Source organism: Hemiscyllium ocellatum, chromosome 24 (genome assembly GCF_020745735.1).
Source record: "Hemiscyllium ocellatum isolate sHemOce1 chromosome 24, sHemOce1.pat.X.cur, whole genome shotgun sequence".
Classification (NCBI taxonomy): domain Eukaryota; kingdom Metazoa; phylum Chordata; class Chondrichthyes; order Orectolobiformes; family Hemiscylliidae; genus Hemiscyllium; species Hemiscyllium ocellatum.
In genome coordinates, this window is record NC_083424.1 from 58,301,930 (window position 1) to 58,324,977 (window position 23,048).

Here is a 23,048-nt window from a genome sequence, read left to right on the forward strand (position 1 = left end):
CTGATCTCCAGCATCTGCAGTCCTCACTTTCTCCAAGAGGACATGGCCTCAAGATTAGAGGAAGCAGGTTTAGGACCAAACTGAGAAGGAACTTCTTCACCCAGAGGTTTGTTAATTGATGGAATTCCTTGCCTGAGGAAGTAGTTGATGCTACTTCAGTAATCGCTTTTAAAACTAAGGTAGATACTTGTTTGAAAAATAGAGGAATTAAGAGATATGGTGAAACATGGGCAAGTAGAGCTCAGCAATGATCTTATTGAATGGCGGAACAGGCTCAAAGGGCCTTCGGCCTACTCCTGCTCCTTGTACTTACGTTCTTACGGTCCTGGCCAGAGCAGTTGCAATGGAACGGCATCCACCTGAATCATGCTGGAATCAGAGTCTTTGCAAATCACATAACTAGGATGTGGTCAGGGCCTTGACCTAACTAGTCAGGGAAGGTAGGTTCAATTGCATTGAAAATGTTAAAAGGGCAGCGATAGGGCTCAGCAACGGTTACTGATGTTTCCACAACAAGTATTAGGACAGAAAGTGTACAGAACAAGTTAGATTAGCTTATGGCACAGATTGAAATTAGTGTGTACGATGTTATGGATATCACAGACAATTGGCTGCAAGGGGATCAGGGCTGGGGATTAAATATCCAAGCAGCTTCAGAATTTGCATTCCCAGGAGAGTCAGCACCTTCAGGAACTGTGCCATCCTTACCCAGTCTGGCCTACATGTGGAAAGATCCACAGCACCATGGTTGACTTTTAAGTACCAGAGGATTAGGAAGCCTTTAAAAATCGGCAATGGATGACCATAAAAGCAATAAGGGGGCAGAAGCTGAAATATGAGAGCAAGTTAGCTCATAATATAAAAGAAAATTGCAAGGTTTTCTTTAGATATCTAAAAGGTAAGAGACAAGATTAGATATTGGGCCATCGGAAAATGAGGCTGGGATAAATAAAAGGCAGTGGAACAGAATAAGTACTTTGCATCAGTTTTCATAGTGGAATCCACCAGCAACATACCAGAACTTCAAGAGAGTTAGAGGACATAGATAAGGGGAGTGGATATCACAGAAGAGAAGTTGCTGGGGAAGCTGAATAAATCACCTAGACTACAGCTCTGAAGGTGTTGGCTGAGGTTGGTGGTGATCTTTCAGGAATAACAGGTATCAGGAGGGTCACAGAGAATTGGAAAATGACTAACATAACATCTCTGCTTAAGATAAGAAAAAGGCAGAAAGTGAGAAACTATAGGCCGGTTAGCTCAGTCATTGGTAAGATTTCAGAGTCCAATATTAGGGAGGAGGTGCGGAGTAATTGGATGTGTATGGTGAAAGTCAACATAGCTTCGTCAAGGGGAAGTCATACCTGACAAACTTAAAAGTCTGAGAAGTTACTGAGCAAGTTAGACAAAGAAGAGACAGTCGGTATGATTTTCTTGTATTTCCAGAAGGCTTTTGACAAGATGTTGCTCAGAAGGTTACTAGAATAGTTAAGAGCCCAGGGTGTTAGGCACTGGCATGCATAGAGGATTGGCTGAAAGGCAGAAGGCAGAGTGGGGATAAAGGGGCCTGTTTCATAATGGTAGCCACTAACTAGTCAAGTTCTGCAGGGGTCAGGGTTGGGATCACAACTATTCACTTTATTGTTATGAAGATCAAGGCATGTACTGTACCTTTAACAGAAAGTGAAAGCTGTCTTGCACTGAGAGCTTGAAGGCGCCTGTCATGTGACTGACTAGCAGTCTCAGTGTGTACTAGAAAATTGAAAATTATGTAACATTTGGCTGTGAAACAAATACCTGGGTTTTGGTTGTTATTTTTTTCACAACAATTCGAATTTAACCAATCCGTTTAAATTATGCCCAAAGATATTAAAACCCAATTGAATTTGAATTTACTGTTTTTGCCAACCTCGAACCAATTAGACGATCAAATGTTTGGGGTATAAAGAAGCAGGCATTTTGAGAGTTAGCCAGACAGTGAACAACTGTCACCACCAGTATAACTGCCAGCAAAACACTCTCTATCAAAGGGACCCATTACATATGAAACATCTTTGCAGCAAAAGACCAAAGGCGACCCAGGGAGGTCTATAGCCAGAGGAAGGACACCGGAGACCACCGCTGCTGTGTATTTCAAAGTAAGTTGATCTAATTTTAATATTTCAATAATATTGGAACAGTATTTTATTATAGAGTTGGAGGCAGATAATAAGTGGTTTAGAGAAAGGAGGTTTAGAGTTATAAATAATTCTTGTTTAATGTTCACTTTTAGAGTTAAAGAATAAATTGCTATTTTGTCTTCAAATATTGGAATTGGGGATTCCTCTGAGACTCATACTTTAACAGATTACGAGGCGAGGTGAGCTTTTCTGGGTGTTTGTTTTAATTAGCAGAAGGGTTTATTGCCGTATCGTAACATTACACATCAGTGACCTGAATGAAAGAACTGACAACATTGTGGCTAAGTTTGCAGATGTGACAAAAGTAGGTGGAGGAACATACAGTGTTGAGAAAGCAGGGTGGCTGCAGAAGTACTTGGACAGATTAGGAATATGGAAGTGACATGTCAAAAAGTATGATGCACTTTGGTAGGAAGAATGGAGGCTTAGATTATTTTCTAAACAGGGAAAGGCTTTGGAAATCTGGACTAAAGAATCAGAGTTCAGGATTCGCTTAAGGTTAACATGCAGGCTCAGTTGGCAATTAGGAAAGCAATTGTTACATTAGCATTCATTTCATGGCTACAATATGATAGCAGAGTTGTACAGCTGAGGCTGTATGAGACTCTTGTCAGACTGCAAGTGGAATATTATGAGTAGTTTCGGGTCCCATATCTAAGGAAGGATTTGCTGACATTGGAGATATCCAGAGGTGGTTTACAAGACTGATCCCAGGGATGAAAGACTTGTCATATGAGTAGCAGTTGAGGACTAGGTCTGTATTTGTTAGAGTTTTGAGGGATGAGGGGTATATTTCATTAAAACTTTAAGAATACTAAGAGGCCTGATATAGTGAACATGGAGATGTTTCCACTTGTGGAAGAGACTGAGATCTGAGGACACAGCCTCAGAGTGAAGGCCCAACCGTTTAGAAATGAGGTGAGGAGGAACTTCTAGAGTCAGAGGATGGTATATCTGTAAAACTCATTGCCACACAAGGCTGTGAAGGCTAAGTTGTTCAGTGTATTTAAGTCAAGAGTGATATAGGTTCTTGATTAATAAATGGATCAAAAAATACAGGGAGAAGGTTGGAGAATGGGGTTGAGAAACATATCAGCCCTGATTGAATGGTGGAATAAATTCACTTGGCCATATGGCCTAATTCTGCTTCTATGTTTTAGATACTCATTCAGCACTGAATGCATTCACAGCCCCACAAATCCAGCAATGAACCCATTTGCATTTCTTCATATCTATCATTGAACACTCGTGCATTCCCTCATATCCAGCATTGAGCACAATTGCATTCTCACAAATCCAGCATTTCCTCAGATCCAACTTTGAACACACTCACATTTTCTCAGATCCAGCAGTGAACACACTTGCATTCCCTTGGATCCAGCAGTAATCACACCCGCCAGTGTTCCCTCAGATTGAGCACTGAACACAATGGCATTCCATCAGCTTTAGCATATATGTGTTCAGTTCACATTTGTCCTTGGTTGTACCACATGGTAACATCATTCCATATCCTGGCAATATTTTGTGTCATGGACTCGCTTCTGCCTGACTTCGGGGCTGACTGCCCCAGTGCACCTTAGGTTTGACAAATTCAGTGGCTCATCACTAAGTTATGGTACTTCCTAGGGCAACCTGATAATTGTTATCACCATGACATGTTTCATGGTCAAATCATGCCTGCGGCATTCTTAATTAACAGCTCCAAAACGAACAAAAATATCAAAAGCAGAATGAAGGTATCATATAAATCAGGAGACTACTTGGTCCAGTGTATTTGTGCCAACTCTATAAATAAACAATCCAATTAATCCCATTCCCCTGGTTTTCCACATAGACCCTTGAGTATTTATTCAGTTCCCTTTTGAAAATTACGACTGAATCTGTTTCCACTGGCCTGCCAGGGAATCCAGATCATGATAGCTTGCTGAGTGAGAAAAGTTTCATTCTCCCCCATGGGTTTGTTTGCCAATTATATACATCAGAACCCATTATTCCTAGCCCTTACAGCAGTGAAAACTTTCTCCAACTCACAAGGTAAGATAACATTAAGAATGTAATATCCAGTAATAATGTCACCTTCCATTGCTCTGTCAGAGCCTCCGCACTTCAGGGAGATGTAGAACTGTTTCTGGGCATTTATCCACACCATATAAAAATCTACCATATGGGCAAAGACATTTTCTTCCTCAATCTGAACCCACACTCAGAAGTAGTCCCATTCACAAAGCTCCTGGTAATCACATTACAGGTTGAATGAAGCACAGAATTATTACCTGACAACCAGTGGGACATGTCTGGGAGAGTCCATCAATGCCCATGCTATCACTTTCACACCTGCCTGGACAAGTGAGTTGGCAGCACTCAGATGCAGTATTTCACTGGATGTTGCATCACTACAGTGTTCTAGGTGTGTTGCCCAACGCATCATCAGAGCAAGAGAGAGAACCTGGCAACTGAAGAAAATGTTGAACAACATAGACATTCAATCTATTTAATATCAACATTAATATTAAAAGGAAGGCCAGTCACACATTCTGAGACCGTGAATCATATAAAATTCATACTTATGTGTGAAGAAATAACTTATGATTAGGCATCCCATTCCCATTGAGAGGCCCACCAATCAGTAACGTACCCTAGAGTTACATAGAGATAGACTTATCCTCATCAGTACTATACTCCAACGTTATGCAAAATCAGGTCTATAACCAACAGTACTGTACCCCAGTGTTATACAGAGAGATTTGTCCACAAAAACAGAAATTTCTGGAGAACTCAGAATGTCTGGCAGCATCTGTGGGCAGAAAGCAGAGTTAACATTTTGAATCCTGTGACCCTTCTTTTAGAAACAGACAGGATAGAGTAATATTTAAGCTGACAACAGGGGTGGAAAGGATGGGGTGGAGGGAAAGAAAAGATTGAGTGGATAGATGGAGAGAGAGCCGAGAGAGAGAGAGAGAGAAAAAGGATAGGCAGATAAGGAAGTTGTTGATATCAGACCAGAGAGGAAGAGAACCTAGATAGGAGATACTGGGAACTATGGGGAAGTGGATTGGCTCTACTGAAAGCAACCCATGTCCTGACAAGACCTAGGGTTGTAGAATTGAAAATAGACAAGAAAAGGGAGGGTCATGCTCTACAATTGTTAAAATTCTATGCTGAGTCCTGAAGGCTGTAAAAGTGCCTAAGCAGAAGATGATGTGTTGTTCCTCCAGTTTGCATTGAGTGTTGCTGGGACACTGCAACATGTTGGAGAGTGAAATGTTGGCATGGGAACATGGTGGTGTGCTGAAGTGGCAGGCAACTGGAAGCTTGGGGTCATTTTTTACAGACAGAATGGAGGTGTGCCACAAAGAAGTCACCCTGTCTACACATTGCAAGTAGACTAAATTGAGTGAAGTGCAGGTAAATCGCTGCTTTATCTCCTTGTGCTTTGAACCCACCAGAAAATTTATTCACACCAATACTATATACCAGCATTATACAGTGACAGATCTCTACCCACCAGTACTGTATCTTGTGCTGTACTTCAGTGTGATACAGAAACAGATCTGCTCTATCAGTACTGTACCCACTAATGTGATACAGATCTAAACCCACCAGTTATTAGATTCCAGCATTATACAGTGACAGATCTATACCCATCAATACTGTAATGCAGTGTGACACTGAAGCTAGCATCACCAAGGGGTGGTGAACTTTATTAATAATCCTGCTTCAAACAGTGCTCTTGCCACCACTCACTGGTAGTGGCGATGTTCTCACCTGTCAGCCAGAAGCACACTGACTGCACGCAGAGCCTGACTGTGAAGAATGGGCCCAAGTGTTGCCACTTCTATTTTACACAACAGTATCTCAATGCAGTGCACTCGCAGGTTCAGATCTTCAGGTACTGCCTTTGACTCCTGCTCTTGTTGGTTTTCCTGCAGGAACACAATGGCTTCCAGCCAGCTTCTTAAGAGCTCCGAACTTGGCTCCTTCTCCAATAACACCAGCTGTAAGTTGCTCTGCACACACCAAATAGAAAACACCGACTCTGTCAGTGAAAACTACTGACTATCACAAATCAATAATGCAGTCTGTAATTTTGAGGATGTGCATCCTGAAAGCCAGCCTTAGAGACTGCTAACATCAACAACACAATGGAGACCCTCTATCCTTACACAGTACACAGCTTCAAGAACTGAGGAAGTGATAAACCAGGAAACTACAGGCCAATCACATCAACCTCAGCAGTGAGGAAACTATTGGAAGCAATTCTGAGGAACAGAATTAATCGGCATTTAAAGAGACAGGGATTGATTAATCAAGAACAGTCGGCATCATTTTGTTAGTGGGTAGACATGTCTGACCAACCTGACTGAATTTTTCAAAGGGTGCCCAGGTGTGAAGTCCTCTTGGACTTTAGCAAGGCTTTTGATAAGACCCCACACAACAGACGGATAGTGAAGGTAACGGCCCAAGAGATATAAGGTTACAGAATTAGCTGAGTGACAGGAAACAGAGGGTGATGATCTAGGGACATTTTTGTGACTGGAAGTCTTTGTACAGTGGGGTTTCACAGGAATCACTGTTGGGGTCCCTGTTGTTTGTGGTATATATGAATAATCTAAACTTGAAAGCTGGAGGGTTCACAGTAAATTTGTGAATGATACAAAAATTGGTGGAATGGTAAATTGTGAGGAACTTATCTTGGGATTACAGGAGGATATAGACGGGCTGGTCAGACGGGCTGGTCAGTGGCAAGTGGAATTCAATCGGGATAAATGTCAGGTGATGGACTTGGAGAGGACAAACATAGCAAGGAAACAACTGATGAATGGTCAGACACTAGGAAGCTCCAAAGATCGGAGGGACCAGGGTGTGCATGTACATTAAGGTAGCAGGACTGACTGGTAAAGTGTTAAGAAGGCATATGGGAGACTTGCCTCTATTAGAGATGGCAAAGATTTTAAGGGCAGAGTGGCAACACTAGAACTATATAAACCATTGGTTTGGCCACAGCTAGGGCATTGCAAATATTCTGGAATCCACTTTACAGGAGGGATGTGATAGTACTGGACTCAGGGCAAATCAGCACCTTCAGGAACTATATAGAACATAGAAACATAGAACATAGGAAAATACAGCGCAGTACAGGCCCTTCGGCCCTCGATGTTGCGCCGAGCAAATCCTACCTAACCTACACTAGCCCAATAACTTCCATATGCTTATCCAATGCCTGCTTAAATGACCATAAAGAGGGAGAGTTCACCACTGCTACTGGCAGGGCATTCCATGAACTCACAACCCGCTGCGTAAAGAATCTACCCCTAACATCTGTCCTATACCTACCACCCCTTAATTTAAAGCTGTGTCCCCTAGTAACAGCTGACTCCATTAGCGGTAAAAGGTTCTCAGTGTCTACCCTATCTAAACCCCTAATCATCTTATACACCTCTATCAAATCTCCCCTAAACCTTCTTTTCTCCAATGAGAACAGGCCCAAGTGCCTCAGCCTTTCCTCATACGATCTTCCTACCATGCCAGGCAACATCCTGGTAAACCTCCTCTGCACTCGTTCCAATGCCTCCACATCCTTCCTATAGTATGGCGACCAAAACTGCACACAATACTCCAGATGAGGCCGCACCAGAGTCTTATACAACTGCAACATGACCTCAGGACTCCGGAACTCAATTCCTCGACCAATAAAGCCCAGTACACCATATGCCTTCCTCACAGCACTATTTACCTGGGTGGCAACTTTCAGAGATATATGTACATGGACACCAAGATCCCTCTGCTCATCCACACTACCAAGTAGCCTACCATTAGCCCAGTAATCCATCTTCTTGTTACTCCTACCAAAGTGAATGACTTCACACTTAGCTACATTGAATTCCATCTGCCACCTTTCTGCCCAGCTCTGCAACCTATCTATATCCCGCTGTAACCTGCCACATCCTTCTTCGCTGTCCACAACTCCACCGACCTTTGTGTCATCCGCAAACTTGCTCACCCAGCTTTCAGGCCCCTCCTCTAGATCATTTATAAAGATGACAAACAGCAACGGTCCCAAAACAGATCCCTGTGGTACACCGCTAGTAACTGCACTCCAAGATGAACCTAGTCCATCAACTACTACCCTCTGTCTCCTTCCAGACAGCCAATTCCTAATCCAAACCTCTAATGCACCCTCAATGCCATACCTCCGTAGTTTTTGCATTAGCCTACCATGGGGTACCTTATCGAACGCCTTGCTAAAATCCATATACACCACATCTACTGCTTTACCCTCATCCACCTCCTTAGTCACCTTCTCAAAGAACTCAATAAGGTTTGTGAGGCACGACCTGCCCTTCACAAAACCATGCTGACTATCCTTGATCACATTATTCCTATCCAGATGTTCATAAATCCTATCCCTTACAATTCTCTCTAAGACTTTGCCCACAACAGAAGTGAGACTCACTGGCCTATAGTTACTCGGGCTGTCCCTACTCCCCTTCTTGAACAAGGGGACCACATTCGCTATCCTCCAGTCTTCTGGTACTATTCCCGTTGACAATGACGACATAAAAATCAAGGTCAATGGCTCTGCTATCTCCTCCCTAGCTTCCCAGAGGATCCTAGGGTAAATGCCATCAGGCCCAGGAGACTTATCTATTTTCATCCTTTCCAGTATTCCCAAAACCTCCTCCCTACATACTTCAAGGCCATCCATTCTAATCACTTGTGACTCAATATTCACACCAGCAACAGAGTCCCGTTCCTGAGTGAATACTGACGTAAAGTATTGATTTAGTGTCTCACCAATCTCCTCCGCCTCCACGCACAACTTCCCACTACTATCCTTGACTGGACCGATACATACCCTAGTCATCCTTTTATTCCTGACATACCTATAGAAAGCCTTTGGGTTTTCCCTAATCCTACCAACTAATATCCCCAGGAGATTCAGCACCTTCAGGAACTGTAGCCAAGGGGAGTCCGCAACTTCAGGAACTGTGCTCCACAGAGAGTCAGCAACTTCAGGAACAGCACGCTGGGGAACGTTGGCATCTTCAAGAACTGTGCCATCCTTACCCAATATAGCTTATATGCATTCCTGATTCACAGCATGGTTCACGCTTAAGTACCAGATGATTGGGAAGCCTTTAATAACTAGCAGAGGATAACTGGAAAAGCAATATGGGGGGGAGAAGATGAAATATAAGAGCAAGCTAGCTAGTAATATAAAAGAAGATTGCAAGAGTTTTTTTTTAAATAGCTAAAGATAGGAGAGAAGCAAGCATGGATACTGGACTGCTGGAAAATGAGGCTGGAGAGGTAGTAATGGGGAACAAATGGCAGAGGAACTGAACAGGTACTTTTTGCATCAATTTTCACAGTGAAAGACAAACCAGAACTTCAAGAGATTCAGGGGCAGAGGTCAGTGTAGTGACCATCACTAAGGAAAAGATGCTGGGGAAGCTGAAAAGTCTGAAGGCGGATAAGTCACCCAGACCAGATGGACTGCACCCATGTTATATGTCAATAATCTGGACAAAGGAACTGAGGGCATTGTTGCTAAATTTGTGGCTGAAACAAAAATAGTTGGAGGCAAAGGTAGTGTTGAGGAAGCAGGGAGGCTGCAGAAGGACTTCGATATGCTAGGTAAGTGGGCAAAGGAGTGGCAGATGGAACAAAATGCAGAAAAATGTGAGATTATACATTTTTTGTAGGAAGAATAGAGGTATAGACCATTTTTCTAAATGGGTAAAGGTTTCAGAAATCTGAGGCACAAAACGACTTAGGAGTTCTAGTTCAGGATTCTTTTAAGGTCAACAGACAGGTTCAGTTGGTGGTTAAGAAGGCAAATGCAATGTTAGCATTCATTTCAAGAGGATTATAATACAAGAGCAGAGATGTAGTGCTGAGGCTGTGTAGGTCTCTGGTCAGAATGTAATTGGAATATTGTAACAGTTTTGGGCCATCTATCTCAGGAAAGTTGGGCTGGCGTTGGAGGGGTCCAGATGGAGGTTTACAAGAATGATCCTGAGGACGAGGGGCTTGTCATATGAGGAGCTGTTGAGGACTCTGGGTCTGTACTCAGTGTTTAGAAGGATAAGGAGAGAATCCCTTTGAAATGTAAGGATACTGAGTGGCCTGGGCAGAGTGGACATGGAGAAGGTGGTTCCACTAGTAGGAGAGACTAGGACACGGAAGCACAGCCTCAGGGTGAAGTGACAGCCTTTTAGAACTGAGGTAAGCAGGAGTTTCTTCAATCAGAGGGTGGTTAATCTGTGGAACACATTGCCATAGTGGAGTGCAGGGACAGAGACGGATAGGTTCTTGATTAGTAAGGAGGTATATCACATCAGCCATAATTGAATGGCAGAGCAGTTTCAGTAGGCTGAATGGCCTAATTCGGCTCCTATGTGTTAGGTCGCATGCCTTTGTCCAGGCAATTAGTACTGAGCGATAAATAATGGCCCAGATATCACTCACATCCTATGAGTAAATCAAAATGGATTAGAAAGTGGAATGATTGCTGTACCAATAGATGCTCCAATATCCACGAGCCAGCCAGCTGATTCTTGCAACTGAGATCCTGCGTGATCCAGGTGAGGACAGCAAGGCGGATGTCAAGGTCGCCACAGAACAACAACCTGTCAATCCGCTCCAGCTGGTGTGGACTTCCTGCTCGCACCACCTCGGCACACAGGTAGTGAGTTACAGCTCTCCGAAATATCGCGGAGCCAATCTAGACATAAAAATGATCACAAGTCACAAACACAAGTATCAGTAATATATCAGCTCATAGCATTAGCATAACGGACATCACAGCCTGAATAGAATTCTACAGACATTAATGATATTGCAATGGCAGATGTAGTATAATCTGCAAAACTATGTCAGCTTTCACTGGGAGAGGGTTCAGACATTTAGGTTACAATGAGTGATTTTTTGCATGTTTTTACATTGCTGTTATGAGATGTTCTCTGCAGTATTCAGTTAGAGAATAAATAGTTACTCTACCATCAGCCTGGATGGAGGGGTTTCCAGATCAGCAAGGAGCACCAACTGGAGACTGCTCAAGAACTCCTCACTGCACAAACCCAGTACCAATGAAACTATCTTCAGGTAGGCAGCTTGGATCAATGGGCAGCGTTGCACTGGGCTCACCAACCAAAGCTTCATTTCCAGACTCTTCACCACATCCTGTAGATCCTGGGGAATTAAGCTATTGAAGAAAACACAGGTGGCCTTATAGCTGTGGGCAGGAGTTTGGTTATTGTTTAGAGACACTCTGTGAACACAAAACAGTGAAATAACTGGATTTTAAACCCAGCAGCAAAGAAGTGCTTGAAATGTTGAAAGGGTCTACAGACAATTTCTCAAGTAGCACACCTTTCATTCGCATAGTTTGGACTCTCGGGGGAAGTCACATATCAAGAAATGGAACTCGTGCTCAGCAGAGTCCTTGAATATCCTCAATTAAGTTTACACTAAATTGACGTCAAACGGAGACATGGTTTTCATTCCAAACTAGACCAAGCCCAAGAGCTGCAGGTGAAAGTAGCCACCTGAAGCTGGAAAAGTTAAAAATTACACAATACCAGGTTATAGTCCAACAGGTTTACTTGGAAACACTAGCTTTTGGAAGACTGCTCCTTCATCAGGTGGTTATGGAGGGTAAGATCATGCTCACAGAATTTATAGCCAAAGGAGCCCAATGTCATGGAGATGTGATACAGTAAACAATCTTAGATTAAAACTGCCATCTTTTATGTTGGTATATGCTGGTTTGTGTTCTTTGATATATAAATCCCAGAACTACTTTTAAATTACATTCTCAAGTTAGCTCAGCTTTTTAAACAATAGGTGTGAAGACTGCCCGTGTCCCAATGCTATGTCAGAATGACAAACCCTTTGTACAGTTTGACAGAGTTTTACATGGATTCATGCAGTTTTTTAGCAAAATAAAATGTAATTCTGTAAAATCAAATCCACCTCATAAGCTTATATTGGTGCACATGCCGGAGCGACAGATTGAGTGTGCGTGTGGGTGTGAGTTCACCTGATAGAATGTGTGTGTGTGTGTGTATAATATGTGTGTGTGTGTGTGTGTGTGTGTGTGTGTGTGTAAGCTTGGTTCAGTTTGTGTGTGAGTATGATGGGATACACATGAGAGGATGCATGTGTTGGTGTGAGTGTGGGGGTATATGTGTGTGCATATGAGAGACAGCGTCTGATGGGCGCATGTGTGTGCAAGAGAGAGAGAGAGACAGAGAGACAGAGAGACAGAGAGAGAGGAGAGAGAATCGTGCAGTGGGGTCACCTGTAGTATGACATGAACCCAAGGTCCCAATTGAGGCCATGAGTACCGAACGTGGCTATCAGCCTCTGCTCAGCCACTATGTATTGTTGCCTGTCCCGAAGTCTGCTTTGGAGGATGGTCACCTGAAGATCCAAGGCTGAATGTCCCAGACCACTGAAGTGTTCCCCGACTGGGAGGAAACACTGCTGTCTGGTGATTGTTGCGTGGTATCCATTCATCTGTTGTCGTAGCGTCTGCTCAGTCTCGCCAATGTACCATGCCTCAGGGCATCCTTGCCTGCAGCGTAGGTGATAGACTACTTTGGCCAGTCACATACATGGTGGGAGGTGTCCCCAAGTGGCATTCAGCCTCGGACCTTCGGGTGACCATCCTCCAAGGCGGACTTCGGGACAAGCAACAACGCAGAGTGGCTGAGCAGAAGCTGATAGCTAAGTTCAGTACCCAAAGGAATGGCCTCAACCAGGACTTTGGATTCATGTCACAATACAGGTGACCCCACTGTGTGATTCTCTCTCATATACACACACAAGCTCTATCTTACATTTACACACATATAGCCCCTGCACTCTGACCAACATACGCACCCTCTCACATATACCTTCTCTCACTCACTCTCTCTCTCACACACACTTACACATACAATCTATCACATGCACTCACATACACACTCAATCTGTCACTCCTACATGCGCACACATATAGGTTTATGGGATGAATTTGTTTTTGCAGTATTTTATCTTATTTTGCTCAAAAAATGCATGAATCCACATAAAACTCTGTAAAATTATATAGAAGGTTTGCCAGTCTGACGGAGCATTGGGACACAGACAGACTTCACACCTATTGTTTAAAAAGCTGAGCTAACTTGAGAATGTAATTTAAAAGAAATTCTGGGATTTACATATCAAAGAACAGAACTAGCATATTCCATTATAAAAGATGGAAGTTTTAATCTAAGATTGTTTACTGTATCACATCTCTATGACATTGGGCTCCTTTGGCTACAAATTCTGTGAACATGATCTTACCCTCCATAACCACCTGATTAAGGAGCATTCCTCCAAAAGCGAGTGTTTCCAAACTGCAACCTGGTTGGACTATAACCTGGTGTCCTGTGGTTTTTAACTTTGTCCACCCCAGTCCAACGCCGGCACCTCCAAGTCATATCTGAGGCTGGGACATCAAGAGTGTGCTGGTTGATCAAATTTTCCAACTGATCAAGAGGTCCACATAATCAGTATAAAAACACACTCTAAGCCATAGAAATGCAATGAAGAGGGTATACACATCACTGTTATAATTTAGATTAAATTAGATTCCTTATAGTGTGGAAAACAGGCTCTTCGGCCCAACCAGTCCACACTGACCCTCTGAAGAGTAACCCATCCAGACCTATTTCCCTCTGACTAATGCACCTAACACTGTGGGCAATTTAGCATGGCCCATTCACCTAACCTGCACATCTTTGGATTGTGGGATAAAACCAGAGCACCCGGAGGAAACCACAGACACGGGGAGAATGTGCAAACTCCACACAGACGGTTGTCCGAGGCTGGAATCGAACCCGGGTCCCTGATGCTTAGAGGCAGTAGTGCTAACCACTGAGCCACCATGCCACCTCCAAATTCAAAACTTTGCCTTAAATAAAACTTACCAGCAGAGAGCCTTCTCAGTTGCACCCTCAGCTGATACTCAGACATCATGGAGATCGGGATAATACTGTAAACTTCTAGTATTTGAGATACATAATTTTTGGCAGTTTATTGAGTGTTGGTTCATGAGGTGCCAGTTAAAACAAAGTTTACTGTACTTTGAGGGAAGTAAGAGTGGAAATTACAGAGACACTGACGATAATTTTTCCAATCTCCCTGGATGCAGGGACCTGGTGAGTTTCAATTGTTCAAGAAATGATGTGAAGATAAACTCAGCAAGTGTAGACCTCCTTCTAATACTTTTTGAGATTGGGGGGGGTGATGATCTGATCTGGTCCACAACAGTAAGTGCTGAATTCCCTATGGCTACCACTTGACTATCTCCCACAGTCTCCAAAATGCCATGGTCTGCAGTATGACTGTCCTTCTATTATCTATGATAGCACATGTATTGTACCTACCCACCAAAAGTAATTTCTTGGAATCCTAATTCATTCCCCTACCTGGTTTCTTCTTGGACTGCATATTATTAATTGCACCAAACATTTTGAGCATAGGTCTCTCTACAGGATATGCCCTGAGGTCCATGTGTTTCTCTCCCTCCCCTTAGTGTCTCCAACTCACACTCCAGCTGAATGACAGTCAGAGAAAGAAAGGTGATGTGTTCGCTTGAGACAGTCTAAGTCTTCAAACTCCAAATAGTACAGACCAGACACATAACCTGTTTTACCTAATGTATGGTGATGTTTGTTCAAGGTTGCATTTCCTTTTTTACATGTTAATTTGCATAAAAGAGTAAAATTCTGAACAAAATTTCAAATGCTTAATATCTCAAGCTGGGTATTGAGCAAGTGTTGAGTTTCTGTGCGCCACCTGAATGAGAGTGGCTGTAAACTGTGTGATTTGGGTTTTAACACTGAGGTGGGGTACTTGCACAAACAGATTCACTCACCAGCCTGCATCCAGCCCAGCTCCCAGGACAGCTTCCACCTGCAGCAGTTGGCCGTGCAGTGTATTGTGGAAGATAGGTGTATCACAAGCCGGTAAGTCTCCAACCAAAGCTGCCAGCACCTTGCTGTATTCCATGAGTGGGACCAGCGCAACCAGAGCCTTTGCAGACATCACGCGCACACTGTGAATCGGATTGGCTGCGAGCTGCCTCAGAGGGTGGAGAAACCTAGAACAAGCACTGAGAGAACAAACAAATTGCTGAACTCAATTCATTTTGTTGGGTCTAGATAAGAGTGTGGTTCATTCCTTTTGCCTGAAACGTCAATTTTCCTGCTCCTCGGATGCTGCCTGACCTGTTGTGCTTTTCCAGCACCACCCTAATCTAGACTCTGATTTCCAGCATCTGCAGTTGTCAATTTTGCCTAGTCATTTTGGTGGTTCATGTAAATGCAAATTGCTTAGATACTAACTGTCCCAGGAAGAAGGGGCCACAGTTCCCGAACAGCTGCAGTGAGTCAGATTTCAACTACCATTTGTGTTAAATTTCTATGAAGAATCTATGTGTGGAGTTCGAGTTCAGTAATTTTGGTGCTATTTCTGAAACTGTTTGCTGTTTTAATCAGGTTTTCCTTACCATGACAATTTCCACTGTCCACAGTGGGGTGGCAGTGTTAAAAACTGGATGCATTGTTTAGCTCTTTCTGGACAGTAGCATGATGGGAAAAATGGGGAAAAATGTAAAACTGTTAAGTCTTACCTTGAACTGAGAACTGCCATAAAAAAAGCAACAGTATAGGCCATCTGGGCCTTCAAGCCTACTTCACCATTCAACAGGATCACAGCTGATCCGACAATCCTCACATCCACCTTCCTGCTTTTTACCCATATCATTTGATCACCTCCTGATCACAAAATCTATTTCAGTCTGAAATATACTCAAGGACTCTGCCCCACAACACTTTGTGGCAAGGAGTTCCAAAGACTCTCAAACCTCCAAGACAAGAAATTCCTCCTCATCTCAGTCTTAAATTGGCACCCCTTAATTTTGAGACTATGCCCTCTTGTCCTCGACTCTCCCATGAGGGGAAACATCTCCTCAACATTTATCCTGTCAAGCCCCTTAATAATCCTATATGTTTCAATGAGATTACCTCTTATTCTTCTAAACTGCAGTGAAAGAGTCCCAATCTGTTTAACCTTTGTCCATAAGACAATCTCTCCATATTTGAAATCATCCTCTTGAACTGCCTCCAAAGACACAATATCTTTCCTTAAATAAAGTGATCAAAACTGCTCATAGTACTCTAAATGAGGTGTCACTAGCACCTTGTTCAGTTGCATCAGACTTCCAAACTCTTATGCTCAAAACCCTTTGAAATAAAGGCCAACTTTCCACTAGTTTTCCTGCTTACCTGTTGTGCCTGTGTGCGAGCGTTTTATGTTTCATGCACTAGTAGCCCAAACAGCTTCTGTGTTGCAGCTTTTCCCCATTTAAGTAATACAGATATTTTATTCTCCCTTCCAAAATGAACAACTTCACATTTGACTACATTATTCTCCATTTGCAAACTTTTTGCCCACTTACTCAACCTATTGATAGGTTAGATTAGATTCCCTACAGTGTGGAAACAGGACCTTCAGCCCAACCAGTCCACACTGACCCTCCGAAGAGCAACCCACCCAGACCCATTTCCCTCTGACTAATGCATCTAACACAATGGGCACTTTAGCATGGCCCATTCATTTAACCTGCACATCCTTGTGACTGTGGGAAGAAACCGGAGCACCCGGAGGAAACCCATGCAGACACGGGGAGAATGTGCAAACTCCACACAGACAGTCACCCGAGGCTGGTTTTGAACCTGCATCCCTGGTAGTGTGAGGCAGCAGTGCTAACCACTGAGCCACCGTGCCACCCCTAGCTCTCTGTGACTGATTGTAGCCCTTTTGTAACTTGTCTTTCCACCTATTTTTGTGCAAATTTGGCTGCAGCACGTTTGCTTCTTTCCTCCAAGTCATTAACATTCATTGTAAACATTGGGGTCCCAGAACTGATCCCTGTGGACCCCACTGGTTACAGGTTCCCACTTGCTGTTTCCTGCCCATCAGCCAGTTCTCTATCTATACCAATACAGTACCTCCAACACTGTGGGCTCTTATCTTTATGACTTAATCTTATTGAGGTACCTTGTCAAAGGCCTTCTGGAAATGCAAATACATCCATGCTGATTAGGACTTGCTCAAAAAACTCTCATAAATTAGTCAGATATGATTTCCCTTTCATGAAGACTTGCTAACTCTGCTTGATTAGGCTTAATTTCTCAAATGTACTGCTATTATTTCCTTAATAATTGATTCCAACATTTTCCAACAAAAGATATCAGACCAATCGGCCTATAGTTACCACTTACTGCCTCTATCCTTTTTGAATAGTGGTGTCACATTGGCAGGTTTCCAACTCTCTAGTAAGTTTCTCCAAACCCAAGGATTTTTGGAAAGTGACGACAAATGCACTGATTACCTTTGTATCTACTTCTTTTAGGATCCTAGGAGGTAAGCTATTGGGCTGGAAGCCTTACCTGCCTTAAGTGCCATTAGTTTGTCTAATACTACTTCTCGAGTGATGATACTTAACTCTTTCCCTGCATTCTTTAGTATAAATGGGATGCTCCAAGTATCTTCCACCATAAAGACGGATGTGACTGTTAAACTCCTCTGCCATTTCCCTATTCCCCACAACTATTTCCCCTCATTAATTTTATAAGGGGTCTGTGTTCACTCTCTTCCTTTTCAGACTTTTAAAGAAGCTCTTATTCGCAGTTTTTACATTCTTTGCTAGTTTGTCCTTGTTACTTATTTTCTCTCATCTTTTTAGTCCTCCTTTGCTAGATTCTGAATTTATCCTGATCTTGGGGCTATCATTGGCTTTTTCATCTTTATATATTTTTTTCCAACTAAATACTCTCCTTAATTTCCATGGTTCGCCATAGTTGGTTCATCCCTCTCAGAATATTTTCCCCTTACTGGGATATACTTTTGCGGTCATAAGTAACCTCCTTAAATGCTTGCCACTACTAGTTTACTGTTTTTCCTGTTCATCTATCTGCCCTGTCTGTTTAGCTAACTCTATCCTCATTTCATTATAATTTCCTTTAAGTTAAACACAGCAAGATTCTTATACTCAAGCTTAATATTAAATTCCAATACGCTATGACCACTATTTCCTAGAGGATCATTTACTCAGAGGTCATTTATTAAATTTGCCTTCTGTGCTGAAAACATTTGATGATGCAGAGTCAGAGACATCATGAAGTCTTATATGTGAGGAGTAACTCTGACGTAGGGAAGATACAATGAGCACAGAAGCATGGTTTTCAACCAATGAAAGATAAAACCCGAAACTGGAATGGAAATTGGGGAAATCAAAAATGACGGGCAGCTTCTGATTCAGAGGTTCCTAATCCCAATCCCATTCTGAGAGATTGTTGTTGTTTAATGATGTAGGTTGTGATGCTGCATGCAGCGATCTCTCCCTTGCCTTCTTTGATAATAAGTTGGGTATTTTAGAACCTCCATTATTTCTACAGAAGTTGGTGATAGTTCAGGGCAACTTAGAGGAGATATTTACCATTCGGAAAAAGCTAGTCTGGAATCGGGAACCTTTTGAGATAAGTTCAAAAAGTGTTGATAGCTTCACACGTCACGTGGTAAATGATCAAGTAAATATGTTCTTAATACAGTTACTAATAGCATTTTGTGCTTAAAGAAATAAAAAATAGGAGCAGCGGTAGGCCATTCAGCCCCTCAACCCTGCCCCACCATTCAAAAGATTATGGCTGATCTATGCCATGCAACAACTGTATTTATGCCGGCTCATAACCATCAAGTCCCTGAAATTTCAAAGGTAAATAACCACTAGATTTATCAGAATTGTGGGAGAATTCATATATATTAAAAGTATTTTATCCATTGGTAAACATCTCTCTGCCTTACCCATTTGTGTCATTTACACTTGGTTGGAGTTTCGCCAACAGGCTGAGAATGGAATGGAGCGAAGGGTAGAGTTGAAGATGCCCTCCCACAGGCGCAGAATCTTGGCTTGTTGCATTATACAGCTCTTTAAGGAGAAGACTCTTCAATTCTGGGTAGTGCAAGAAGAATGTGCACGCCGTCACCCCGCTCCACGCGGAGTCATCTCCACTACACTTCTTACCCAACACACGACAGGTTAAAGTACCTGTGAGGAAGGAGACACAAATCCATGGCAATGCTATTACCACACAATATTGAAGAAGAAAGAGGAAAGGGGAGGGAAATAAGGAAGCCATGCAAGCTGGGGAAACAAAGAGTCCGGGACAAGCATGCAGGACAAGGAAATGATTGAGGGCAGGGAAACGTGAAGAGGAAGAAGAAATGAGACAAGGTAGCCAAATGACAGCAGAGAAAGAAGGGACAGCAAGAGGAAAATGAAAGAGTCTGAACAGAAGGATTCCAAAGAGAAAAGAATGGCCTAAAACTCACTGAGAAGTTGAATAGCTGCATTGCGCATGGCCCAGGATGCAGAGCTGAGCCCTTGCAAGCACAGGGTAGCCATGTTGCTGGTGTATGTTAATACAGCAGATCCCAGAACGGAACTCTGAGTCAGAGTTTTTAATGTATGGATTGAACAAACCTGGAAAACATAATCATCAGACAAACAGCCAGAATCAGGCCAATGCTTAACAAGAGAGCAAAAGGAATATCAGGAAGAGAAATTATAGAACTTTATTTAATTTCTAGGATACATCATAGTCCTGGATTTCTGTTATTTTACATGAAAGGCAATGGAATTTTATATTGCAATCAGGCCTGTAATACTATCCCTGGAAGCTGTTACATTTTATTTCTTTTTCTTTGTTCATGGGCTCTGTGCACTGCTGGCAAGAATAACATTTATTATCCTTCCCTAATTGTAATTGGGAATGTCATTGGTGAAACATCTTCTGAACCACTGCAGTCCATCTGGTGTAGAGACATCCACAATGCTGTTGGGAAGGGAGTTCCAAGATTATGACTCAGCAACAGTGAAGGAGTGGTATTTCCAGGTCATGTAGGTGTGTGTTGGGGAAGGGACCTTGCAGGTGGTGGTGCTCCCATACATTTGTTACTCTTGTACTTCTAAGTGACAGAGGTTGTAGATTTAGAAGGTGCTGTTGAAGGAGACTTGGTGAGTTGTTGCAGTGCATCTTGTAAATGGGCTGTTTTCCTCTGAATGGTATCTTGCTTCTTGAGGGCTGCATGCATTCAGGTATGTGGGCTGTATTTTATAGCACTCTTGACTTGTGTCTTATAGTTTGTGGACAGGTTTTGGCAAGTTGGGAATACAGTTGACATGATGTACAAAACGTGTTGTCCTGTACCAATTGCAAGACAAGTTTTCTATCGACACGTAAACAGTAAAAGAGTAGCAAGTGGAAATTGGATTCTCTCCGAGACTAAAGGGAACTTACATGTGAAGACAGGGGACTTAGATAAGGCACCAAGTTAGTATTTTTTTTCACCTTCATTAAGAAAGAAAATATTGCCAGATATTTTGGAAAGGGACCTAAGTGAGACATTTAAAAATTAATAAAGGGTGGTAACAGATACACTGTTACACTATGATTAAAGTTGACTTGCTACCAGCAGCAAGTGAGATACATCTCAGGATACTGAGGAACGAAAGTACAAATGGAAATTGGGAGCTACTGACCTGATCTTCCTCAGATACAGAGGTGATGCAGCAGAACTAGAGAATTGAAAAAGTTGCATGCTTATCCAAAAAAAGTATTGGGATAAACCCAACAATAACAAAACAGCCATTTTATGCTCATTGATGAAGAAGCTTTTAAAGAGATTGACTGAAAAACTAATGAAAAAATTGTTGATTTTTCAGGAGATGTTTCAGGTACAAACTGCACAACTTCCACAAGAATGAAATCTCCTGAAGCCAAAGCCAGGAACCCTTGGATGATGATGAAGTCAGAGAATATGATGCATGCCAGGTAAATTCTTCACATGAGAACCAAAGCAAACACATTAAACTGCGAGGAGAAGTGAAGAGGAAAATAATATTGATAAAATGGCATGTGACCAATGCTGGTCCACTGTTTTTCATCATCAATATAAATAACTTGCATGATAATTTAGGAGGTATGCTTAGTAAGTTTGTGGATGACACCAAGATTGGTGGTATAGTGGACATAAAGGAGGTTACCTGGAATGCAGCCAGATTTTGATCAAACGGGTCAATGGGCTCAAGAATGGCAGATGGAGTTTAAGACAAATGCGAGGTGCTGCATTTTAATAAAGCAAACTAGGGCAGGCCTTACACAGTCATTGGGAGTGTTATAGAACAAAGGGATCTCAGGGTACAGGTTCATAGCTCCGAGAAAATGGAGACGCAGGCAGACAGAGTGGTAAAGAAGGCTTTCTTTCAGCATGCTTGGTTTCATCAGTCAGAGCACTGAGTACAGGAGTTGCTATGTCTTGTTGAAGCTATACTAGAACTAGAAAGAGTGCAGGAGAGGCTTACTAGGTTTCTACCTGGACTGGAAATTTTGAGTTATAAGAACAGGTGGGATAGGCTGGGACTTATTTTCCCTGGAGAACAGGGGACTGAGAGGTGACCTTATAGAGGTCTATAAAATCATGAGAGGCATAGATAAGGTAAAAAGTCAGAAGTCACACAACACCAGGTTTTCGTCCAACAGGTTTACTTGAAATCAGAAACTTTCAGACCACTGCTCCTTCATCACGTGACAAAAGAGCAGAAAGCTGGCAATCTCAAATAAAGCTGCTGGACTATAACCTGGAATTGTGTGACTTTTGACTTTGTCCACTTCAGTCCAACATTGGCTCCTCCACATCATAGATAAGGTAGATAGCTGACAGCTTTTTCACAAGGTAAGGTAGTCTAAAGCTAGAAGGCATAGGATAGGTTTAAGGTGAGATGAAAGGGACAATTTTTTCACTCAGAGGACGGTGAGTGTCTGGAACGGGCTGCCAGAGGTCGTAGTGGAAATGAGTATAATTTTGTCATTTACAGAACATTTAGACAGGAACATGGATGGGATAGGTGTGGAGAGATATGGACCAAACCTAGGCAAATGGGACTAATTTATATTGTGAACACTGGGCAGTGTGGACAAGTTGGGCCAAAGGGCCTGTTTCCATGTAAGTGAGAATATAATAGAATAGAAATTAACATAAAGCAAGAATAGAAATCTCCTAATGAACATGTAAATAGTCAATGTATAGTTGTGGAGTGGATTTGGAATCATTAACAATTAAAGGAAGTTATATATACTTCCAGATTCTGGGGAATATTAGAATAATTGGTGTGTCTTATATTACTGTTCACCAATAAAGAGGACGCTGATAAAATAGCAGGGTCTATTGACAGGTTTAATTGTGAGGTGAAGGTGCCAGTGTTGACTGGGGTGGACAAAGTTAAAAATCACAAAACACCAAGTTATAGTCTAACAGGTTTATTTGGAAGTACAAGTTTTCGTCAGGTAGCTAGTGGGGCGGATCATTGGACAAAGACAACTTTGTCGAGGAGAATATTGAGATACAGGTTACTAGATGAAATGGGATTGAGGTTCAAAAGAAGGAGGTGTTAGCAATTCTGGAAACTGTGAAAATAGATAAGTCCCCTAGGCCGGATAGGATTTATCTTAGGATTTTCTGGGAAACCAGAGAAGAGATTGCACAGCCTATAGCTTTGATCTTTAAGTCATCATTGTCTACAATGGAATAGTGCCAGAAGACTGGAGGATAGCAAATACTGTCACCTTGTTCAAGAAAGGGAGTAGCAACAATCCTGGTAATTATAGACCAGTGAGCCTTTCTTCGGTTGTGGGTAAAGGGTTGGAAAAGGTTATAGGAGATAGAACTTATAATCGCCTAGAAAGGAAGAAGTTGATTCAGGATAGTTAACAC

At 42.4% G+C, this 23,048-nt stretch overlaps 1 protein-coding gene across 1 annotated transcript in view; it reads right to left on the minus strand.

The window, feature by feature from the left end:
* The window catches only part of si:ch211-225b11.4 (tRNA (32-2'-O)-methyltransferase regulator THADA), a 308,818-nt gene that overhangs the window by 75,751 nt on the left and 210,019 nt on the right, over positions 1-23,048 (minus strand). The window contains exons 21-27 of the mRNA XM_060843883.1: positions 19,608-19,758; positions 19,080-19,323; positions 15,088-15,324; positions 11,181-11,385; positions 10,699-10,905; positions 5,943-6,184; positions 4,451-4,630 (exon numbers count right to left, since the gene is read on the minus strand). Of these exons, the coding sequence (XP_060699866.1) occupies positions 4,451-4,630; positions 5,943-6,184; positions 10,699-10,905; positions 11,181-11,385; positions 15,088-15,324; positions 19,080-19,323; positions 19,608-19,758 (1,466 nt within the window). The remainder of the gene's footprint in view (positions 1-4,450; positions 4,631-5,942; positions 6,185-10,698; positions 10,906-11,180; positions 11,386-15,087; positions 15,325-19,079; positions 19,324-19,607; positions 19,759-23,048) is intronic.